The sequence below is a fragment of the Equus caballus genome, chromosome 19 (assembly GCF_041296265.1).
Source record: "Equus caballus isolate H_3958 breed thoroughbred chromosome 19, TB-T2T, whole genome shotgun sequence".
Lineage (NCBI taxonomy): Eukaryota > Metazoa > Chordata > Mammalia > Perissodactyla > Equidae > Equus > Equus caballus.
Window position 1 is genome coordinate 10114085 of NC_091702.1, and position 21693 is coordinate 10135777.

At 37.2% G+C, this 21693-nt stretch overlaps 1 protein-coding gene across 8 annotated transcripts in view; it reads left to right on the forward strand.

The window, feature by feature from the left end:
- LEKR1 (leucine, glutamate and lysine rich 1) overlaps positions 1-21693 on the forward strand; it is a 189460-nt gene that overhangs the window by 77866 nt on the left and 89901 nt on the right. For 5 of the 8 annotated variants that reach the window (XM_070243169.1, XM_023623183.2, XM_023623189.2 and 2 more), the window contains 2 exons: positions 5202-5377; positions 20676-20861. In XM_070243169.1, coding sequence (XP_070099270.1) covers positions 5202-5377; positions 20676-20861 — 362 coding nt within the window. The remainder of the gene's footprint in view (positions 1-5201; positions 5378-20675; positions 20862-21693) is intronic. The other 3 variants (XM_070243170.1, XM_070243171.1, XM_070243172.1) reach the window with 1 other exon arrangement.

Consider the following 21693-nt stretch of genomic DNA (forward strand, 5'->3'; position numbering starts at 1 on the left):
CTTAGTTGTAAATCCAGACTCGATCATCTCTGAAGCTTTTGATGCCGGCTCCTCAGGTCTCTCCTCCTGGCTCTCTCACTTTCGCTTCAGCTCTTCAGTTTCATTAATGCTTCCAGTATTGATTCTGATTTTCCCAATCATTTTCTGGCTTTACTTTGTTTTCTAGCCTTGATCCCATAGTTTATCACCTCACATCTTTTTTTTTTTTTTTTTTTTTTTTGAGGAAGATTAGCCCTGAGCTAACATCTGCTGCCAATCCTCCTCTTTTTGCTGAGGAAGACTGGCCCTGAGCTAACATCCATGCCCATCTTCCTCTACTTTCTATATGGGACGCCTACCACAGCATGATGTGCCAAGTGATGCCATGTCCTCACCTGGGATCCGAACCAGCAAACCCTGGGCCGCCGAAGTGGAACATGTGAACTTAACCACTGCACCACTGGGCCGGCCCCACCTCACATCTTTTTTTAAGCAGCTTTATTGAGATGTAATTACATACTGCAAAATCCACCCATTTTAAGTGGGCAATGTAATGATTTTTAGTAAACCTGCTGAGTTGTGCAGCCTTTAACACATCGAAGCTTAGAATATTTGAGTCACCGCAAAAAGATCCTCATGCCCTTTGCAGTAAATCTCACCACCAGTCCTAAGCAACCACTAATTTTCTTTTTGTTTCTGTAGATCTGTGTTTTTCTGGACATTGCAGATATATGGAATCATACAAAATGTGGTCTTTTGCATCTGACTTTGCTCACTTTTGTTTTGGAAGTTCATCCGTGTTGTATCGTGCATCAGTTCTTTGTTCCTTTTTGTGGCTGAATAGTATTCCATTGTATGATACACCACATTTTATTATGCATTTACCAGTTGATGGATGTTTGGATTGTTTCCACTTTTGGCACTTATGAATAATGCTGCTATCAACGTTCATGTACAAATCTTTGTGTGGATCTATGTTTAATTTCTTTTGAGTAGATAAGTGTGGAATTACTGAATCCTATGGTAAATTTATATTTAAGAAACTGCCAAACTATTTTACAAAGTGGCTGCACCATTTTACATTTCTACAAGGAATAAGGATTCTAGTTTCTCTGTGTTCTTGCCAATACTTCCTACTGTTTGTCCTTTTCATTGTAGCCCTTCTATTGGGTGTGAAATGGTATCTCATTGTGGCTTTGATTTGTGTTTCCCAAATGACTAATGATGTTAAGTATCTCCATTTGCTTGGTTATTTGGTGAAATAGCTATTAAAATATTTTGCCTAATTTTCGTTGGTTTGTTTTCTTATCATAGGATTATAAGAGTTCTTTCTACGTTCTGGGTACAAGTCCTTTAGTTGAAGTATGATTTGCAAATATTCTCTCTCAGTCTGTGGCTTGTCTTTTCATTTTCTTAGTGGTGTCTTTAAGAATGGAAGTTGTTATTTTTAGTGAAGTGCAATTTATCAATGTTTTATTTTATGGTTTGTGCTTTTGATAATGTATTTAAGAACTCTGCCTAACCAGGAGTCACAAGGATTTTCTCCTGTAATTTCTTCTAAAAGTTTTATAGTTTTAGCTCTTACATTTAGGTCTATGATACATTTTGAATTAACTTTTGTGAAGGACATGAGGTAAGAATCTAAATTCATCTTTTTTCATGTAGATGTCCAGTTGTTCTAGCACCATTTGTTAAAAAATGATTCCTTCTCTATGGAATTGCCTTGGTGCCTTTAGCTGAAGTCAATTCACCCTGAACGTAGGGAATTATTTCCGGATTCTCTATCCTATTCCATTAATCTATATGTCTGTTCTTATGTCAGTACCACACTCTTGAATACTGTAGTTTGTAGTAAATCTTGAAATCAAGAAATGCAAGTCCTCCAAATTTCTTTGTTTTCAAGATTGTTTTGGCCATTCTGGGTCCCTTGCACTTTTGTATGAATTTTAGGATCAGCTTGACAATTTCTTCAAAATAGCTTGCTAGCATTTTGATAGTTATAGCATTGACTCTATAGATCAATTTGGGGAGAATTGCCATTTTAAAAATATTGAATCTTTCAATCTGTGTTCCCTCAGAAGTGTTTTGGTTTTAGTGTACAAGTCTTGAACTTTTATTACATTTATTTCTAAGTATTCTTTTTGATGTTATTATGAGTGGGATTGTTTTCTTAATTTTATTTTGAGGATTGGTCATTGCTAGTATTCAGACATAAAATTGGTTTTTGTGTATGGATCCTGTGACATTGATGAACCCATTTATTAGTTCTAGTATTTGTGTGTGTGTGTGTTTGTGTATTCTTTAGGAGTTTCTACATAGAGCGTGTTTCTACCTAAGAGGATATTTCTGCATAGAGGACTTTACCAATACTCCACCTCCTTTTACCTCTGCTCATTTGGTTGTATTTACCCTTAAAACCCTCTTCATACCTCTTGCAGGTTGGTAAGCACCAGTCCCTCAGTTCCTCTGATACTGTTCTAAGTCCTCACTATTCTGCTTAGACTCCCCTATGCCTCTGATCTCTCAGAAGCTGTGCCTCTTGCCTTAATTTCACAGAGAAAGTTAAGGTTATCAACACAGGCAGATTTAATGTGAATCAAATCAGGCTTGAGTTTCAGAACCCCTCACTCAGGACCCCCTTCCAAGGTTCTGGGAGGGCCCTGGCAAAAGTAAGATGGTTTAATTGTAATTGGTTAAAACTTCTGTCTCTTTCCACTCTGATTTCCCCTCTCTCACACTTCTGATATTGGTATGCTTTTGCAGTAGTCACAGACATTCAGGGAATCTGAGTAAGGGAAAGCTGAGTTGAGAAGACAGCATTGTAACTGCCACTTGCAAAGACATTTTAGAATGCTTCAATAACTCAAGCAAGACATTACAGACTAAAAATTTGGATGTATATGAATTTTTTATAAAAATGGAATAAAAGCAATAAGGATGATCAATTTAAGCAATAGAAATTATTCTGGCATAAAGAAACAAATTGTAACAATTTTTTTCAGATTATATCACAAGAGAGAGACATTTTTAATAAAAGCCCTTGGATTGTTTCATAATCCATTCAGTGAAGAGGAGTTAATTATTTAAATACATTGGAGAAAGATTTAAGTTGCTCGCTGATTTGACAAAAACTTCTAATAAATATAACATAAAAATCATATTATACCACTTCAAGGACATGTTAGATAAACTGATTCATGAATTTTATCATTTCAAAGACAATTTAAGATTAGTCATTTTCCAAGAAAACGTGAAATGCCAAAAATCTTATGCTCATATATGAAAAAAATTTGATAAGGATTTTTTCAAATTTGACAATGCTTAATATGTCCATGGCATTACCAATAATGAGCTATGAAGCTGAAAGAATCTTTCTATGTTATCGATAATGAAAAACTCATGGCCATGCTGGCTGAAAGGCTGTATAATCTTTCCTTCTCTGCATATAAGGTATTATTATAAAATGGTTCTCAGATGAAGAGGTGCTCGTAGAGCAGGCAGCCAAAAATTGCAGGCAAAAAAGTATTATAGAGCTGTCACTCATTAAAAAGTTGTATTGTCTTCCTGTATTTTGTGATATTGATGGAATTCATCAACCTTTAAATTTTTATTTGTAATGATTTTTCTCATTCTATAAATAATTGCACACGTTTAAACCTAATTTTGCAGTTGTCATTTTTTTTTATTTAAGAAAGCCCTCCCGCACCCATCACCAATCACCTAAGATTTAGGCCCCACAAAACATGGATCTGCTCTTAACTGACAAGCTTGAGTTTTCTGTTTCTTGCCTTTCTCCTTACAGAGGCCCCTGCATCCACACCCAGCCTTGCTTCTGTTAAATATCCCTCGAGGCCCTGACCCCCGTGTACATGCGGTGCTCCGAGCAGCCTTAGACTGGGCCCATCAGCCGGCCCCTTAACCTTGACTTGGTTCATAGCTGTTGTCTCCCTGTCTTACCACTTCCAGGCTGCACATTCAGACTTCCCATCCTCACTGTTGGCCCTCTTGCTTTAGTGATCTATTTAGACTCTTTCTTTGCCCTTTGAAATCAGCATCTCTCTTAGCTCCCAGATCTGCATGCTGATTAAGGCATCCCCTGGCTTCTGGTCACTCAGGTGGACCTTAATTACCACACAGAATGATGCCACTCTTCTCCCTGGTGAAGACTAATCTTTCAGCCTCGGTTTTACGTCTGTCCTTTCTAGGACTTTGCACAAGAAATGATCACATATGTTGTGTGTGTTTTTAGCCTCTGTGACTGTCCTCGTACTGTCTGCTCAGCTGTGTACACACTCAGTTGTCTCCCATCCTAACAAACCATTCTACTCTGCATCTTCCTCTTTCTCTCCCTGCTACCTCAGTCAAGGTTCTTGATTGCTGGTACCACATAACTGGCTATTTTCTCATTTCTGCTTTACTGCTCGGTCCTTCCCTACCTCATGCCTCTCTCTGAGATCACAAAAGGCCCCCTTAATACCAGATACCATGGACTCTGTTCAGCCTATATTTGAGACCATAAATGCTGACCACTACCTTCTTCCATGAGGGAGATTAATATTAACCAAATAATTAACTTCCATGGCTTTATCATCCTCTTTTTGCTGATAACTCCTGAATCTGTGGCTGTATCTTGCTTGGTTATTAGGTAAATTATAGCCAGGACATCTGAAGTATTAAAAGTCATTGAGATGACAAAAAATATGTGATTAGTTTGAGCTGTGGCATTGATGAAACAAAAGCACCGGATCAGTCACCTTAACAGGTTTTGTTTCTTACGGGCCCAGGTTTGACCCTGCAGGAGGAGCAGGGTCAGGCAGGAGGGGCTACCTAAGATCTGAGATTCTCATGTAGACTCTGGGACAAACTCACTCTTGACCTAATTTTCTTCACTAAATATTTGCTGTTAAAATTAATTTTAAAATATTAATGGAATAAATGTGTATGAAAATAGCTATCTTTCTCTCTAGTTAAAATAATAACACAATCGAAATGAGTTGGAGTGACCACCTACCTCAGGCTTCCGGGATATGCCGTTTATATCTGTTGTCTCAGCGTAATATAAATAGAACCTCCTTTCTCTTTCAAAATTGTCTCCATTTAGACAGTAGATTTATGGTCTTTCTAAAACCATTTTTCAAAGAAAGCATTTTTTTCAAAGAAATATTTGTTATTTTTCTTGCTATTTTTAAAAATTCTGATTTTTTTTTTTTACTGCTTGACAGTGGAAGATTGGTGGAGTACAACTATTTCTGGACTAAGACTCTTTCATTACTTACTTTTACTAAAAGGGAGCTAACCAGTATTAAAAATGAAGTATATGATAATTTTCAAAACTGGACTTCACTGAAAGGAGAACTTTTTCTACAAATTAAATCCATAAGTGAAACAGCCTTGACAGGTTTGTAACATATATTTAGAACATAATTGTAATTTTTTTTGGTAAATGGTATACCATAAGTAATGAAATAATGATATTTTATCTTATGTGATAGGAATTATGATTAACTTTTAAACCTGTTATTGGTTGGTAGACTAGATGGCCATTAAGATCTAGTCTAACCCTGAAATTCAATAATTATAGGCTGATCTAATGTCAGTTCTGATATATCTATCTTGAGCTGTGGCCAGAAGTCTGCTTATTTCTGTTAAATGTACCCATTTGTATTTTTAAACTTTTTCCTCTGTTAATGGCTGAGTAACTCACTTTAGATCAGACTTCCTCCAAATAACAACTATAAATTCTGGACAAAATAACTATCTAACAACACTGGAGAGTGACCAAAACCAAGCACATAATGGAGGGACTGTCAAAAATTGAAACAAGGCATATTACTCATTGAAAAAAGCCAATCTGAAAAGGGTACATGCTGTCTGATTCCAACTCCATGACATTCTGGAAGAGATGAATCTATGGAAATTGTAAAGAGACAGTGGTTGCTAAGGTGGGTAGGAAGAATGAGCAGGTGGAGCATGGAGGATTTTGAGAGCAGTGAAACTATCTTGTCTGATACTATAATGGTGGATATGTGTCTTTAAACATTTGTCAAATCCATAGAATGTACAACACCAAGAGTGAATCCTGATGTAAACTATGGATTTGGGTGATAATGATGTGTCAATGTGGGTTCATTGATTATAACAAATGTACCACTCTGGTGCAAGATGTTGATGGTGGGGGAGGCCATGCATGTGTGGGGACAAGAGGTATATGTGACTTCTCTGTACTTTCTGCTTAATTTTGCTATGAGCCTAAAACTGATTTTAAAAAAAGTGAAAATTTTTTTAATTGAAAGAAGTGAATGGCCCTGGGTGAATTCCTTGATTTTTTTTTATTTAAGACTGTTAGATTGAGGTCAGGGTACAATCTGTTCCATGAAGGGAAGCTAAAACTCTGATAGAAATCTGTAGTCTTTTTGACTTGAAGACTAGAAGGCAGAGATCAAGGCAGCTCCCGCCTCTAAGAATTGAGAGGATATCCCAGAAAAGAGGATATCCCAGAGAGTCAGAAAAGGAGAGCTCAAACTTTGCATGTAAATTCTCCCCAATTCTCTGGCTTATCCCTGAAATACATGTGCACAGGGAAGACTCTCAGCAGCCCACCTGAGGCTACAGCGATTGATGTCACCTGCTGTCTACCCCAGAGGAGGCAGATTGTACAGTGGAGTTCAGCCAAGTTAACTGCTTGTTAAAACAAAACAATACCAAAAAGATCAATACTTTAGAGGAATATAACAGAATCCAGAATCTCCATAATGTAACATCCATGATGTTCAGGATCCAACCCCAAATTACTTAATCTGAGAAGAAACAGGAAAATGGCGCATGCTCAAAGACTAGACAGTCAATAGAGACTAACCCTGAGTTGATCCAGATTACATAATTACCTGACCAGAATTTCAAATCAGCTGTTAGCTCTGTTCAACGACATAAAGGAAAATAAGCTAATAATGAATGAAAAGATAGAAAATCCCAGCAAGAAACTATTAAAAATTGGAAATTCAAGAATTGAAAAATACAATATCTGTATTTAAAGCCAGTGAACTTTATGATAGATCAATAGAAATTATTCAAGTTGAAGAAGAGAGATAAATATCAAAAAAAATGAACAGAGCCTCAGGGTTCTTAGGAAGGATTAAAATGCACCATAAATGATAAATATGGGTAAATATGAAAGACTCTTTTTTCCTTTGAATTTTTAACAATTTCATGCTCATTTAAAGTAAGAATTTTAATATTGTGGATTTATAAAAGCATGTTGATTTAACATATGAAAACTAGAGCATAAAGGACAGAGGGAAGGGGTAAATAGATCCATATGGTTGCACTTTCTTTGTTTTCTATGTGATGTGGTGCAGTATGCATTCTGTGTTGACTAAAAAATTAAGGATATATAATTCCTAGAGAAACCACCAAATGATAAATACGGAAAGATATAACTAAAAAAACTAATAAACAAATTTAAAAGTAACTCTTTAAAAAGTATTCAGTCAATGGAGAATTAACATTACCTGACTCTAAGATTTAGTATAAAGTCCCAGTAATCAAATCAGTGTATGACTGGCATAGGGATCAACAATAGATCAATGGAACAAACGAGCCTGGTAAATGACCCCTATTTATATGATCGTTTTGCTTTCAATGTTCTTTTTTTTTTCTCCCCAAAGCCCTAGTACATAGTTGTATATCCTAGTTGTAGGTCATTCTAGTTCTTCTCCATGGAATGCTGCTGCAGCATGGCTTGATGTGTGGTGTGTAGGTCTGCGTCCAGGATCCTAACCAGCGAACCCCAGGCCACCAAAGCAAAGCATGTGAACTTAACCACTACACCACAGGGCCGGCCCCTGGTCATTTCACTTTTGACAAAGGCACCAAAACAATCCAATGGAAAAAAGAAAGTCTTTGAACAAATTGTGCTGGAACAACTGAATACCAAAATGGGAAAATATAGCTCAACTCCTGCATCACATCATACATAAAAATTAATTCAAGGTAAATCATAAAGCTAAATATTAAAACAAACTATAAAAGAAGAAACATAGGAAAATATCTTCATTAATTGGTAGTAAATGAGGATTTCTTGAATAGGACACAGAAGTAAGAACTACAAAAGCACAAAAATTGATAAATTAGACTTCATCAAAATTAAAAACTGCTCATCAAAAGATGCCACTAAAAAAAGTGAATAGGTTAGCCATAGACAGCAAAAATATTCAAAAAACATGTGACAAAGGTCTGCTGTCCAGGTTACATAAAGAACACCTACAAGTCAATAGTAAAAGGACAAACAGTCCAATCAAAATGGCCAAAAGATTGGAACAAACCCTTCATAAGGAAAGATATACAAATGGCCAGTAAGGACATGAAAACATGCTCAACATTATCAGTTATAAGGGAAATGCAAATGGATACCACAGTGAGACACCAGTACATGCCCACCAGATTGGTTAAAATGAAAAAGATCGACAACAGCAAATGTTGGTGAGGAAGGAGAGCCACTGAAACTCTCATACAAACTGGTGAGAGTATAAAATGCTATAGCTACTTTGAAAAAAGATCTGATGGTTTTTAATAAAACTAAAGGTACATCTATCTGATGGCTCTGAAATTCTTCTCTTTGGAATTTGTCCCCCCCAAAAAAGTGAAAACATATGTCCACAAAAATACTTGTATAAGAATATTCAGCAACTTTATTCAAAATAGCCTTCAGCTGGAAAAAGCCCAGAAGTACATCAATAGAATGGATTATCAAAAAAAGGAACCGAAGAAACAATGGAATATAGAAAGAACTGAAGATGATGCAGTAACTTGGATAAACACAAAAAATATGCTGCCTTGTTTATTATGAAACATAAAACTGTTTTATGTTATAAAGTATAAAATTGCTTATACTTTATTATGTATACGTGTATGAAAGTAGACTTATGCAAATAATACATACTGCATGATTCCATTTATATGATGTTCTAGAATAGGGAAAACTAACCTCTTGTGGGAAAAAATCAGTACTTACCTTGGAGGGAGGCTTCACTGGAAAAGGGGTGTGGAGCACTCTCTGTGGTGATGGTAGAGCTATTTTGACAGGAGTTTGGGTTACACAGTGGATGCATTTAGCAAAACATCTAATGATACATTTGAGATTTGTGTGTTCTTTTTTTATGGAAGATTGGCCCTGAGCTAGCATCTGTTGCCAATCTTAGAAGATTGGCCCTGAGCTAGCATCTGTTGCCAATCTTCTCTTTTTTTTCCCCTCCCCAAAGCCACAGTACATAGTTGCATATCCTAGTTGTGGGTCATTCTAATTGTTCTATGTGGTCTGCCTCCACAGCATGGCCTGATGAGCATTGTGTAGGTCTGCACCCAGGATCCAAATTGGTGAACCCCAGGCCACCAAAGCAGGGTGCACAAACTTAACCACTATGCCACCAGGCTGGCTCCTGTGTATAACAATATCCTTTTTAACTAATTTTAAGAATTAAATTTAGACAAATACAGATGAATAGTATAACATGAATTATATTAATTATTTTTACATAAGATTTTAAATTTTACACAGATGGTTTCATACTTGTAGGTATACTTTGAACTTGCTTTTTTTAGTCAGTGATGTTTTTGAGATTGATGTTAATAAAAATAAAATATTACATATATGTTAAGTGTCTTATTTCTTCCAGAAGCAGACACTGAATCAAAGATATGAGTGCAGATAGTTTATTTGGGAAGTGAAAGTAACCTGGATATAGGGAGGAAAGACAGCTAACAAAGCTTGCACTATTGCAGTGGGCAACTGGAGCTTCATATGGTGAGGAAACTCTGAGAAATGGTTTGAATTCCCCACTCTGAGAGTGAGGGAGCTGGGCATCAACTCCTGAGTCACTGGTTGAGGGCTGTTCCCAGGCAGTGTGGATTCCTTGGCGCTTCTAACCTGCCATTTGGTGGGCAGGCTGCTGTCTGCATTTCCTGGGAAAAGATTCTTCCAGCACAGAGATGCAGATTCTGGGAGCTGGAAGTCAGTAGAGGAATGCTGAAAGGTCAAAGGGATATAGACATGGCCCTGACAGTGTCTGCTACAGTTATAATATAGATTTGCTTTACAGAATTGTCTTTCATCATATAAATATACTCTATTTCATTCATTATTTTGATTATTTGAACATTCATGTATATCTTTTTATGGATATATGCTTTTATGTCTTTCTGATAAATACCTAGGAGTAGAATGGCTGGGTCACATGGTAGAGTATGTTTAACTTTTTAAGAAACTACTCAGTATTTTTCTAAAGTGCTTGTTCCTTTCAAATTCCTACCAGCAACATATGAGAGTTCTAGTTGCTCCACATCCTTGTCAACACTTTGTATTGTCAGTGTTTTTAATTTTAGCCATTTTAATGGGATGTGTAGATGATGTTAATCTATGTTTCAAATAGTCTTCTTGATAATTTTCTCACTTTTCAGTGTCTTGTCACATCTTCTTATGGAATATTTACCCCATAATGTCAGTAACGGTAGCTCTGTCATACCAGAATAGAAGCAGCATCAGCTCTGCCAGTTATTGTTTTCATTTATGTTGCTTTTAGTATCTTCTCTAATCCATGATTTCTTTTTGGGAATCTTTTAAGCCAAGTGTCCACTTTAGGATTGTTAGTTTAAGTCAGCCACATAAGAACACATAGACTGCAATAGGTCATGATCACAGGCAGAGACATAAAAAGCAAGGAGGCACTGACAGCCCGTCTGCATCAAGGAATAATACTCGTCCCTCAGAAAGCCTCACTCACTTTATTCTCACTGAGTGTGATTGTGGCCATGACTGTGTGATACATGGACAGAGAGAGAAACTTTAGGTTAACCAAGGGGAAATTGGCTAAGAGTCTCCCAGGACAAGTTTCTGCCCTTTCTGTGATTGTCTCAGTGCAAATGTCACCTCCTCAGAGAGCTCTTTGCTGACCACCCTAGTTAAAGGAGTCTTTCCTTATCCTATTTTTCTGTTCTATTTTTTTTTGATGACACATCCCTTTATTCTATATTTTACATATTTTTTGAAAGCATCTAGAATTTTAGCCCCTTCTCCTTTTAAAAATAACAGTTTCTTTAAGCTTTACTCCCACGTTATCAATCATTATTTAGACTCAAGAAGTTTCACTTGTCTTTTGCAAATTATTCTTTATAGTGTAGTAAAGTCTTCAAATGTTCAACAGGAAATGATTTTCAAAATTATTATTCTATGCAAGATAAACTAGAATTCAAGTATAAGGTCAAATACAGACATTTTTGTACCTGTAAACATTCACACATTTTATAATCTTGAAGCCATTTCAGAAATAATTACTTGAGAAAAGTTCAACAAAATAAAAATATATCTGTTCTATTTTTAATAACATTTATCACTGTCAGAAATATTCTTATCCGTTAACTGATTTGTGTGTTGACTGACAGTCTCCTTTTACTCGACTGTAATCTCCACAAGGACAGGAATTTTCCTGCTTTGCTCAATCTGTATTCTTAGAGTTTTAAGACAGTTGTGTGTGTGACATAGTGGGTGCTCAGTGACCACTGTGGAATGGAAATGGAAGTCAAAGTACAACAAAATTTTAATACTGAGATTACTGATAATCTTTGTGTTCCTTTTTTAAACCTCTGAGTATTTTCTGAACATTTTTGGTAATGTTCAAGTATTACTTCTATAATCTGGGGAGAGGGAGTAAGGACAGAGGAAGGGCCTTGGTTATGAGCTACACTTGCCTAGAAGCCGTGGGTTACCATCAGTAGTAAAACTCTTAATCTGGTTTTTAAAACCAGTTTGAAAGTTGTTTATCAAACTTATAAGAAGGCAAATGCAAAAACTTAATAATTCTTTTTTTACCACAAATTTAAATGCCCTTAGGGATTTTTATGGCCGTAAACATAAAACAGCCTCAATGTCAGAAAAAGAGCAAAGGAGGAAGTGAACGTTGTCTGCAGTCTCATTAAATGGAGATGTCCGCTATTAACATTTTGACGTAGGAGTTTCTAACCATTTTTTTCTGTGCATAGTTATATACACTCAGTATATCATGGAAATATAGTTACACCAACTAACTGTGTAAAACTATGTTGACATAGAGTCTCATAGGAATGTATCTTAACTGATTTAACTAGTTTTTATTCGTGGACGTTTAGGTTGATCATAGTTTCTACTTTCATAAATAAGCCTTCAGTGAACAGTTTTACATGTGCATTTCTATGATCTTGTCTCATTTTTTCTTTAACATAGTTAATTCCTAAAAGTGGAATTGAAGAGTCAAGGTGTATGCCCATTTTGTTTTTCGTTTATAAGTAATAGCACATTTTACATTTTATCTAGCATGAGGAGACAGGAGTTAGTTTTCAACCCTTGACTTTAACACTTCCCGTTATAGTAAATCACGTCACTGTCACCGCGGAGCGGGAGCTTCATTTAGAAGTTGCGCAGTGGTGATTGCAGACGCTCAGAGATGGAGATACCTGCACTAGGACAGTATATTCAATTCCCAAGCAAGAGCTTAGTGAACACAGCAGATGGGGATATATTATTGTGGGGAATCTTTGCTTCTTTTTAAAAACTTTCTCCTTACTCAGTGTCATCAGTGCAGTCAAACCCCAGTCTGTGCAGTACTCCACAGGTGCTGATGCTTGCCTTTTTTGCAGTTTCTTTGATCAATTTGAACACACTTGAAATTTAGCTGCAGTTCTAGTAAATATATAAACGTGCCAATTTTACAACATAGAATTTTAAGTAAGTACTCTATGTCTTAAATTTAGATTCAGAGAAGATAAATTGTGTAATGCTTTTAAAGGTATTGAAAAGCTTGAGGAGCTATCACATCGTTACAAAAGGATGGCGGAAAGCCCAGGAAACCTATTGACCTGTGCTGTCCAATATGGCAGCCACCCACGGCACGCGGCTGTTGAGCACTTTAAATGTGACTCTAGGCTCTTGTTGAATGGTGAGATTTTGGATATGTGGAGTTAAATAAAATACACTATTAAAAGTAATTTTACCTATTTCTTTTTACATTTTTAATGTGGCTACTAGAAAATTTGAAAGCGTAGATATGGCTTGCATTATATTTTTATTGGACAATGCTGGTATAAATAGTGAAATGAACTTTTTCACACTTTTAAAAACTTTTAAAATATTATAATTGTATTTGAATTTATTTGTTATTTGCAAAAATTATAAGGACTTAATGCGAATTATAGTTGAAGAATACTTTCAACAGTTACTCTCTTAAGCTTAACTTGTTAATGTTTCTCATTTCTAGTTTGTTGTCTTGACTATTTAATTCAGCCTTTACTTAAGTTTATTAAACCAGTTCTACTCATAGTCAGTAATTAGAACTTGAGGCAGAAATCAGGCAGAATCTGGAGGGGAATGTGGGATCCTTGATAGCTTTGCCGTTTTATAGACCTGACTGCCAGGCCTGGAGGAGGGCACACAGCCAGTGTGTCTGTGCCAGCCTGCACTGGCCTCTGTGTTGTGGGCTTCAATTCTTAAATACTTACAGATGCGGAGGAATCCTAAGAGCAGGGTTCTCGAGCCAGAGCGCCAAAGTTCACTTCCTGCCTCTACTACTTAGAAAGAAACTTCCGCCTCTGAGTCCTTATTGGTAAAATGAGGAAGTATGCGCATGCGAGCACAGACACACACTCTCACACTCTACATTGTGCCTAGCACTGTAAGGAGTCAAAATGTTCTTATTTATTCTTTTTTATTTTAAAGTCCATGTTCCTTCTGTTGTGTTAAATTCTCATTTATCCCGTGGAAGTCTTCATTGTGGTGGGCTTTTAGCCCTAAATAAGGGAACAAAATTAATACCCTTCACTTTTACTCTAAATATATATGTATTTTTGTTTTAAATTAAAAAAAATTATATATAGAGAGACAGAGAGACCCACATAAATATGCCCAATGGATTTTTGACAAAGATACACAAGAAATTCAATGGAGGAAGGATATCCTAGCCTTTTCAACAAATAGTGCTGGAGTAATTGGATATGCACAGGCAAAATTTTTTTTAAAAACATGAACCTTCACCTAAACCTCACACTTTATACAAAAAATTAACTCAAAATGGACCACAGACCTAAATGTAAAACATGAAACTAGAAAATCTTTGGGACCTAGGATTCTTAGGCTTGAACTAAGAGCATGATACATAAAATGGAAAATTGACGAATAGGACCTCAACAAAATTAAGAACTTTTTTCTGTGAAAGATCCTGTTAAGGGGATGAACAGATGAGTTACAGACTGGGAGAAAATATTTGCAAACCACATATCAAACAAAGGACTTGTATGTAGAATATATATAAAAAGAAACTCGCAAAACTCTACATTTAAAGAAAAAGTTTAATTAGAAGATAGGCTAAATGTATGAGCAGAGACTTCACCAAAGAGGATATATAGATGGCAAGTAAACACACGAGAAATTTTCAACATCATTAGCCAATTAGGGAAATGCAAATATAACCATAATGAAATACTACTACACATCTATTAGAATGTCTAAAATTTTAATTGAATATACCAATGTCGACAAGGATTGGAGAAACTCGATCACCCAGCATTGCAGGTAGGAATGGAAGTTGGTGCAGCCATTCTAGAAAATAATTTTGCAGTTTCCTTTAACACCAAAGGTGCCCTTACCACATGACCCAGTAATTGCACTCTTGGACATTTATCCCAGAGAAATGAAAACCTATGTTCATGCAAAAACCTATACATAAATGTTCATAGTGGGTTTATTCATAATAGCCAAAAGTGGAAACAGCCCAAATGTTCTTCCGTGGATGAAGGACAAGCTGTGTTATATCCATACCATGGAATACTACTCAACAATAGCAGGGAACCAATTAGTGCATGCTGAAAGGAACTACGTGAGTCAGAAAAGCCAGTCTCAAAAGATTAATACTATATGAATCTGTTTACGTAGCACTCTTGCAATAAAATATAGAGATGAGGAGCAGATTAGTGGTTTCCAGGGTCAGGGATGGTGCGGTTAGGAGTAGATGGGGCTGTAAAGGAGTAGAGGAAGGCAGCTTTGTGGTGATAGAACAGTCCTGTATTTTGATTGTGTTGGTAGTTACACAAAGCTACACACATGATAAAATTGCGTAGAACTACCCACAAACACACACACACACAACACATGCACACGTACATAAATGAGGTGAAATCTGAATTAGCTCTGGGGGGTGTACCGATGTCAACTTTCTGGTTTTGATAGTATCCTGTCATCATACAAAATGTCACCATGGGGGAAGGGGAGTGGAGGTGGCGTCAGACCTCCCTATACATTTCTTGGCAACTTCTTGTAAATCTGTAAGTATTTCAAAATAAAAAGTTTTTAAGAAATCTAGTGTTTTATGATCCCTTCATTAAATAATAAATTTAGTCTTTGGGTTTTTTTGTATTATTGTAATAAAACTCTGTAAAGTCATGTGAATTTACAGTCATACACTGTAACATCAGCATGCCTTGGCAATAAGGCTATAGAAGTTTCCTAAAAACGTAATGATCTAATACAATTTTAAGTTCATTTGAGTAAACTGACAGGAAAAAGAACAACAGGAAAATCTTATCAAGGCCAAGAAATTGATTGTATAGGATTAATACTAGTAATTATACTTGCATTAGCTAGCAAATTATATAACACTTATTCTAAAAGCTAAAAGCATATATTAGCTATAAACTTTGACAATATTATAAATATTTTAAACAATAAATACTTTTAAAAAAATACCAGCTTTTATTTATGATCTGTATGGATATATCCTTATGGCGTGAGTTGATTCTGCATGGCATAGTTCTTCAATTGAAGGGTTGGTGTAAAACAAAACTTGGAACATTTTTATAAGAAATAAGATAAACTCTTAATTGCTCTATCCTAACACAATTGTTTTCATTTTTTCACTTTATGTTCTAGTTCTCCACATGCTCATCTATTTTTACATATTTATAATCACAATGTAATGCCAATAAAGATTTTTTTTTAAAGATTTTATTTTTTTCCTTTTTCTCCCCAAAGACCCCCAGTACATAGTTGTATATTCTTCATTGTGGGTCCTTCTAGTTGTAGCATGTGGGACGCTGCCTCAGCGTGGTTTGATGAGCAGTGCCATGTCCGCGCCCGGGATTCGAACCAACGAAACACTGGGCCGCCTGCAGCGGAGCACGCGAACTTAACCACTCGGCCACGGGGCCAGCCCTGCCAATAAAGATTTTAAAATATAGTATTATCAGCCAAGTTGTGTCTCCAAAAATTCGTATGTTGAAGTCCTAACCCGCAGTATCTCAGAATATACCTGTATTTGGAGGTAGGGTCCTTAAAGAAATAATTAAATTTAAGTGGGTGGGCTCTAATGCAAGATGACTGGTGTTCCTATAAGAAGAGGAAATTTGGAAACAGACACATACAGAGGGAAGACGACGTGAAGACACAGGGAGAGGACAGCCACCTACGAGCCAAGGAGAGAGGCCTGGAATAGATTCGTCCCTCACGGCCCTCAGAAGAAACCAGCCCAGCTGACAGCTTGATGTCAGACTTCTAGCTTTTAGAACTGTGAGGAAATAAATTTCTGTTGGTTAAACCACCCACTCTGTGGTACTTTGTTATGATAGTCCTAGCAGACTAATATAGTAAATCCCATACACATTGCACAGCATTACTAAGATACTTTAAAAGATTTGCATGTTGAAATTAATTTAGGGTCAGTTCTTTTGGTTTTTTTGGTGAGGAAGATTGGCCCTGAGCTCAGATCTGTGCCAATCATCCTCTACTTTGTATGTGGGGTGCTGCCACAGCATGGCTTGATGAGTGGTGTATAGGTCTGCACCCAGGATCTGAACTGGCAAACCCTGGGTCACCAAAGGGGAGCATGCGAACTTAACCACTATGCCACCGTGCTGGCCCCTTAATTTAGTTTTTAAAATCAAAGTCCAAAACAGAAACAACATTCCCAGAAAAAGGCATTGTTTAATATTTTCTTGCTAACAAATTATGCTGAATATCGAATAGCAGATATGAGTGAAATATTTCCTACTCTTCAAATGAGTGGATATCACTTTATGTAATCAATATTTTTAAGTTTAAATGTTCATAGATTAGGTATTCTTAAACCAGACCATAGCTTTTTCTTTTTGTTGAGGAAGATTAGCCCTGAGCTAACATCTGCCGCCAGTCTTCCTCCTTTTGCTGAGGAAGACTGGCCCTGAACTAACATCGTGCCCATCTTCCTCTACTTTATATGTGGGATGCCTGCCCCAGCACAGCATGCCAAGCAGTGCCATGTCTGCACCCGGGATCTGAACTGGCGAACCCCGGGCTGCCAAAGCGGAATGTGAACACTTAACCACTGAGCCAGTGGGCTGGCCCCCCATACCTATTTTAATAAAAGAAATTTCAGAAAAAAAAATTTTTTACCAAGGCAGAATATGGTAACAAGTGTAGAATCAATTTGCTTCCACTCTCAAAATAACTATTGACTGAGCAGCTCTTGAACTTTTAAAATTCATGTCCTGGGGGCTGGCCCCGTGGCCAAGTGGTTAGGTTCGTGCGCTCCGCTGCAGGCGGCCCAGTGTTTCGTTGGTTCAAATCCTGGGCGCGGACATGGCACTGCTCATCAAACCACGCTGAGGCGCGTCCCACATGCCGCAACTAGAAGGACCCACAACGAAGAATATACAACTATGTGCTGGGGGGCTTTGGGGAGAAAAAGGAAAAAAATAAAATCTTTAAAATTCATGTCCTGAATTAGGCTTAGATATGTAGTTCACATTTTTCGTAAAATTGATGAGGTGAAGGATATGGTAGTCCTATTTGCTTATCTTCTTTCGGATGTGTGTTTTTACTGCCTTACCTAGTCTGAAATTAAATTATCTGGGGCTCAAAATGCTTGCCTCTGAAATGAAGGGTGAGGTAAGATAGACACATATTCAGGAGCTTCAGCTAGCGGTATATTAGAAACTCTTTCAAAGCTTCGCTCAGTCATGCCTTTACTCATTTAGTTGGTATTTATTGAGCCCCTGTTAATGTGAGGATGGCATGGCAGAAATTATGGGGGGAATGAAAAATGAGTAAGACATTACCTGTCACCTAAAATGACTTACAGCTCAATAGTAGATCCTATGTATACATATGATTAGTGCCATAGAAATGGTGTAAATTGGTGCGAGTTCCAGGAAGATCAAGGTCACTTCTAGATTGGGCCACAAAAGACTTCCAGGCAGAAGTAGCATCTGAGCTGCGGCAGGCCGGGTGTGAGGTTAGAGGACTTTCTCACGGGGCACTGCTGAAACAGGGCAAGTGCATGGTGAGTACAATGACTGGAATAGGTTGACCTGGTAGAGGTCATAACTTCTGAACCCCAAATTGGGACACATGACTGACACATAGGAAGTTTATTAATGACAAAGGTAGGATTGAATGTTTGACCAGGATGCCATAGGTACAGGCCTGTGTAGGTTCCCGAAGGTGAATGAATTCACGTCTGTTGAGTTTTCTCTCCTAATTTCATGTTAGAAACATTGTAGCCCCTGTTAGTTTTGAAATCTTGCTGTACTTTTCCATGTGTTAGAATATATTTCACAAATGAATTTGTTTTGCAGATTCTTATTCTTTTGATGTCAGATAGAAAGTCATGTTGACATGAGTAGTTATTTTAGAGACAGCTAGTAGTGTACACCAACAGAGTCAGCCTGCTAACCCAAGCAGCATCACTCTGGCAAATGACAAAACAGGTGACAGCGCGTGTGTGCTCCTCTGCAGTGTCATTCTGACTTAAACATAGATGGATATGGTTAGGATATGATACCGTTTATTCAGCATAAGAAGCCACCTTTATGGATACAAAAATACCCAGGAAGACTTTTTGCCTGAAGTAAAACTGGAGCCTCCTTATTTGTTTAACTACATTCTTTAAAAATGTTATGTACTAGTGTGTTAGCAGTTTACTGCACACAAATGGGTGCATATCGACAAGTTTTTAGAAGCATATGGCTATTCCTAGGAAAAAATTCCCATATAAAGTAATCATTAGAATATAGTAGAACTCCACTTATTTGGTCCCTGCCAAATGGATAAAAATATAAATAAAATAAAATTATTTGCCCAGCTTTTCCATTTTGAGCAGGAATTGAAAGTGAAGAAGGTGCCAGACACCTTGGGCTCATGCCTTAGGTCTGTCTTAAATGTCACGTGTTTTCCAGACGTACTTTCTACCCACGGAAAGACATTTTGCTTTCTCTCCGGGGACCACATTCTTGATCCTACTAGTCGCCATCCCTCAAGGCCTGCCCTGTTCCCTGGGCTTTGTTCTAGCATAGTGCTTTTCTTCTCCTGTAACCATTTACCGCCCGGATCACCTCTGCTGCCATGTCTATGGATCTCTGCTTCTGGTCTTCACTGGCCCATGTGACTGCTCTTTCTACTGTGGTGGCTCCAAGACCAATCAACCGAGACGACTTCCTTTGACACCCAATCACATGCTAAACCCCTCACATGGCCCAGGATGAGCTAACCAAGGAAGGGAATGCCAAGTGAACTCTCTGGAAAAGCAGACTGTCTAGATTTTTTCATAGATCACATCCTCATCAATTCCGTTAATTTTGGTTGTACCAATTTTATAGTATTTTATCATTATTGTGTGTGTCTTTATATTTTCATAGTGGTTTAAGGCAACAGTGCTAACAAGACTGATGAAGGGAGAGCTTGATAATGATCATTTTGAAGGATGATGTGTGCCATGCATTTCTCAGGAAATTATACAGATTAGTGTATCTAAATCAACATAATGCTGTGGAGGCATATTTTTATTAAACTTAATCTAAGTGAACAATGACAAATGATTATTATGATGAATTCTGGCCTCATTTTGAGGAGGCAGAGTATTTTTAGAATCATTAAGATATATTAACTAATACTTTCTCCCCATAAATTTGTTAGTTTTAGACACTGCATCCTTTTATTCCTCTCCATCCCTACCACTTCTCTTCGTAATTTGTGTAGCACATATCCTAGTTACTCTCCTAGAAATGCGCCCGACCAGCTCATGCTAGCACATTTAAACTGACTTTATCAATCACGTTGCCAAGAAAACAGTTTAATTTCAATAAAACCCAGAACATTACACAGATATTATGTTATTCATTTATGTAAATATTTAAAAAGCAGGCCGATTTGCCATTAAATACAATTTAAAGGCTAAAAAAACTACTAAAATGTTTCATGCACCGTTTAGCAGTAAAATCCTTTTTCTTCTTTGTTTTCCAGAATAACTACTAAATTTAAAGTTAACCTTCTGGTTAGCTGTCAGGTGTCATTAAACTCTGAGAAAGGTCATCCTGGCTTTTTTTTTAAAGATTTTATTTTTTCCTTTTTCTCGCCAAAGCCCCCCAGTACATAGTTATATATTCTTCGTTGTGGGTCCTTCTAGTTGTGGCATGTGGGACGCTGCCTCAGCGTGGTTTGATGAGCAGTGCCATGTCCGCGCCCAGGATTCGAACCAACGAAACACTGGGCCGCTTGCAGCGGAGCGCGCGAACTTAACCACTTGGCCACGGGGCCAGCCCCTCATCCTGGCTTTTAAGTGTTAATTTTCTGAGAGAAAATAATCATTTTTTGGAGAAAATGTTTTATGATTCAGTCTTGTCTATTTGTAAACTTTGTATTTTCTTTACAGAAATAGAGATACTAAATAAAAGTTTGACACAGTGCCAGAGAAATAAGGTATGCCTTGAAGAAGAAATGAAAAATCTGAAAGTATTGTCAGATGCAGCCATCCTGAGGTCTCAGCAGATTCAGACGTCCACACAGCAGGAAGTGAACTTGCAAAGCAGATGCCATGACCTGGAAAAACAAGTCCTGGGTAAAAGAGAATTATTTCTTGCCATTGTTAGCAACTAGCCATGATAAAGAAATGTCTAAATTTTTATTTCTCTTATAATCACAACAAAATCTTGTTTCAATTATTTGTGTTACATATATGCCTAATTATTAGTAACTATGTCAATAACATGTCTGTGATCAGTGCTTGCTCTCATCCCTTCCTGTTCCGTCATTTTGAGTGGAAAGATTTAAATGAATGTACTACACACGTTTCAAGCACAAAGTAAAATTTCAGGCAAACAAAGTTGAATTTACTTGAGTATATCATTACCTCAGTGGATGGTGGTTTAGAGTAATGAAGGAAAACATGGCATACACTGTTATATAAGGTGAATCCAAATTTGTAGGCATGCCTTCATTTTCCCAAATGAAAAGATTAAAAACTGTGTTTTGGGCACCTTGGGCAAAGTTTTTTCATTTCTCCCTCAGAGGAATGAGTGTCTTGGCAGGAAGGCTGTGGAGTCTGCACTTTTTCCTAAAGGCAGTAAGGAGTCATGGAAAATTGGTAATCAGAAGAATGATATAACACAAGCAGTGTTTTAGCAAAATTAGGCTATTAGCAACAAGTGGAAGGGTTCCAAATGTCAGGCAATCGGAGCCAAGTAGCCATTTAGAAAATATATTTGCTGGTAACCCAGACCCTAGACTAATTGTAAGGAACTCAAGTAGGGAAGGGAGCTGACATTTTTTAGGTCCTAATATGTACTAGACACCATGCTGGCACTGTGTATAAATTCCTTCTGTCAGTTCTCACAGTGACCTTGAAAAGCAGGTATAATTATCCCATCAGAGAGGAGAAAATCAAGGCCGAG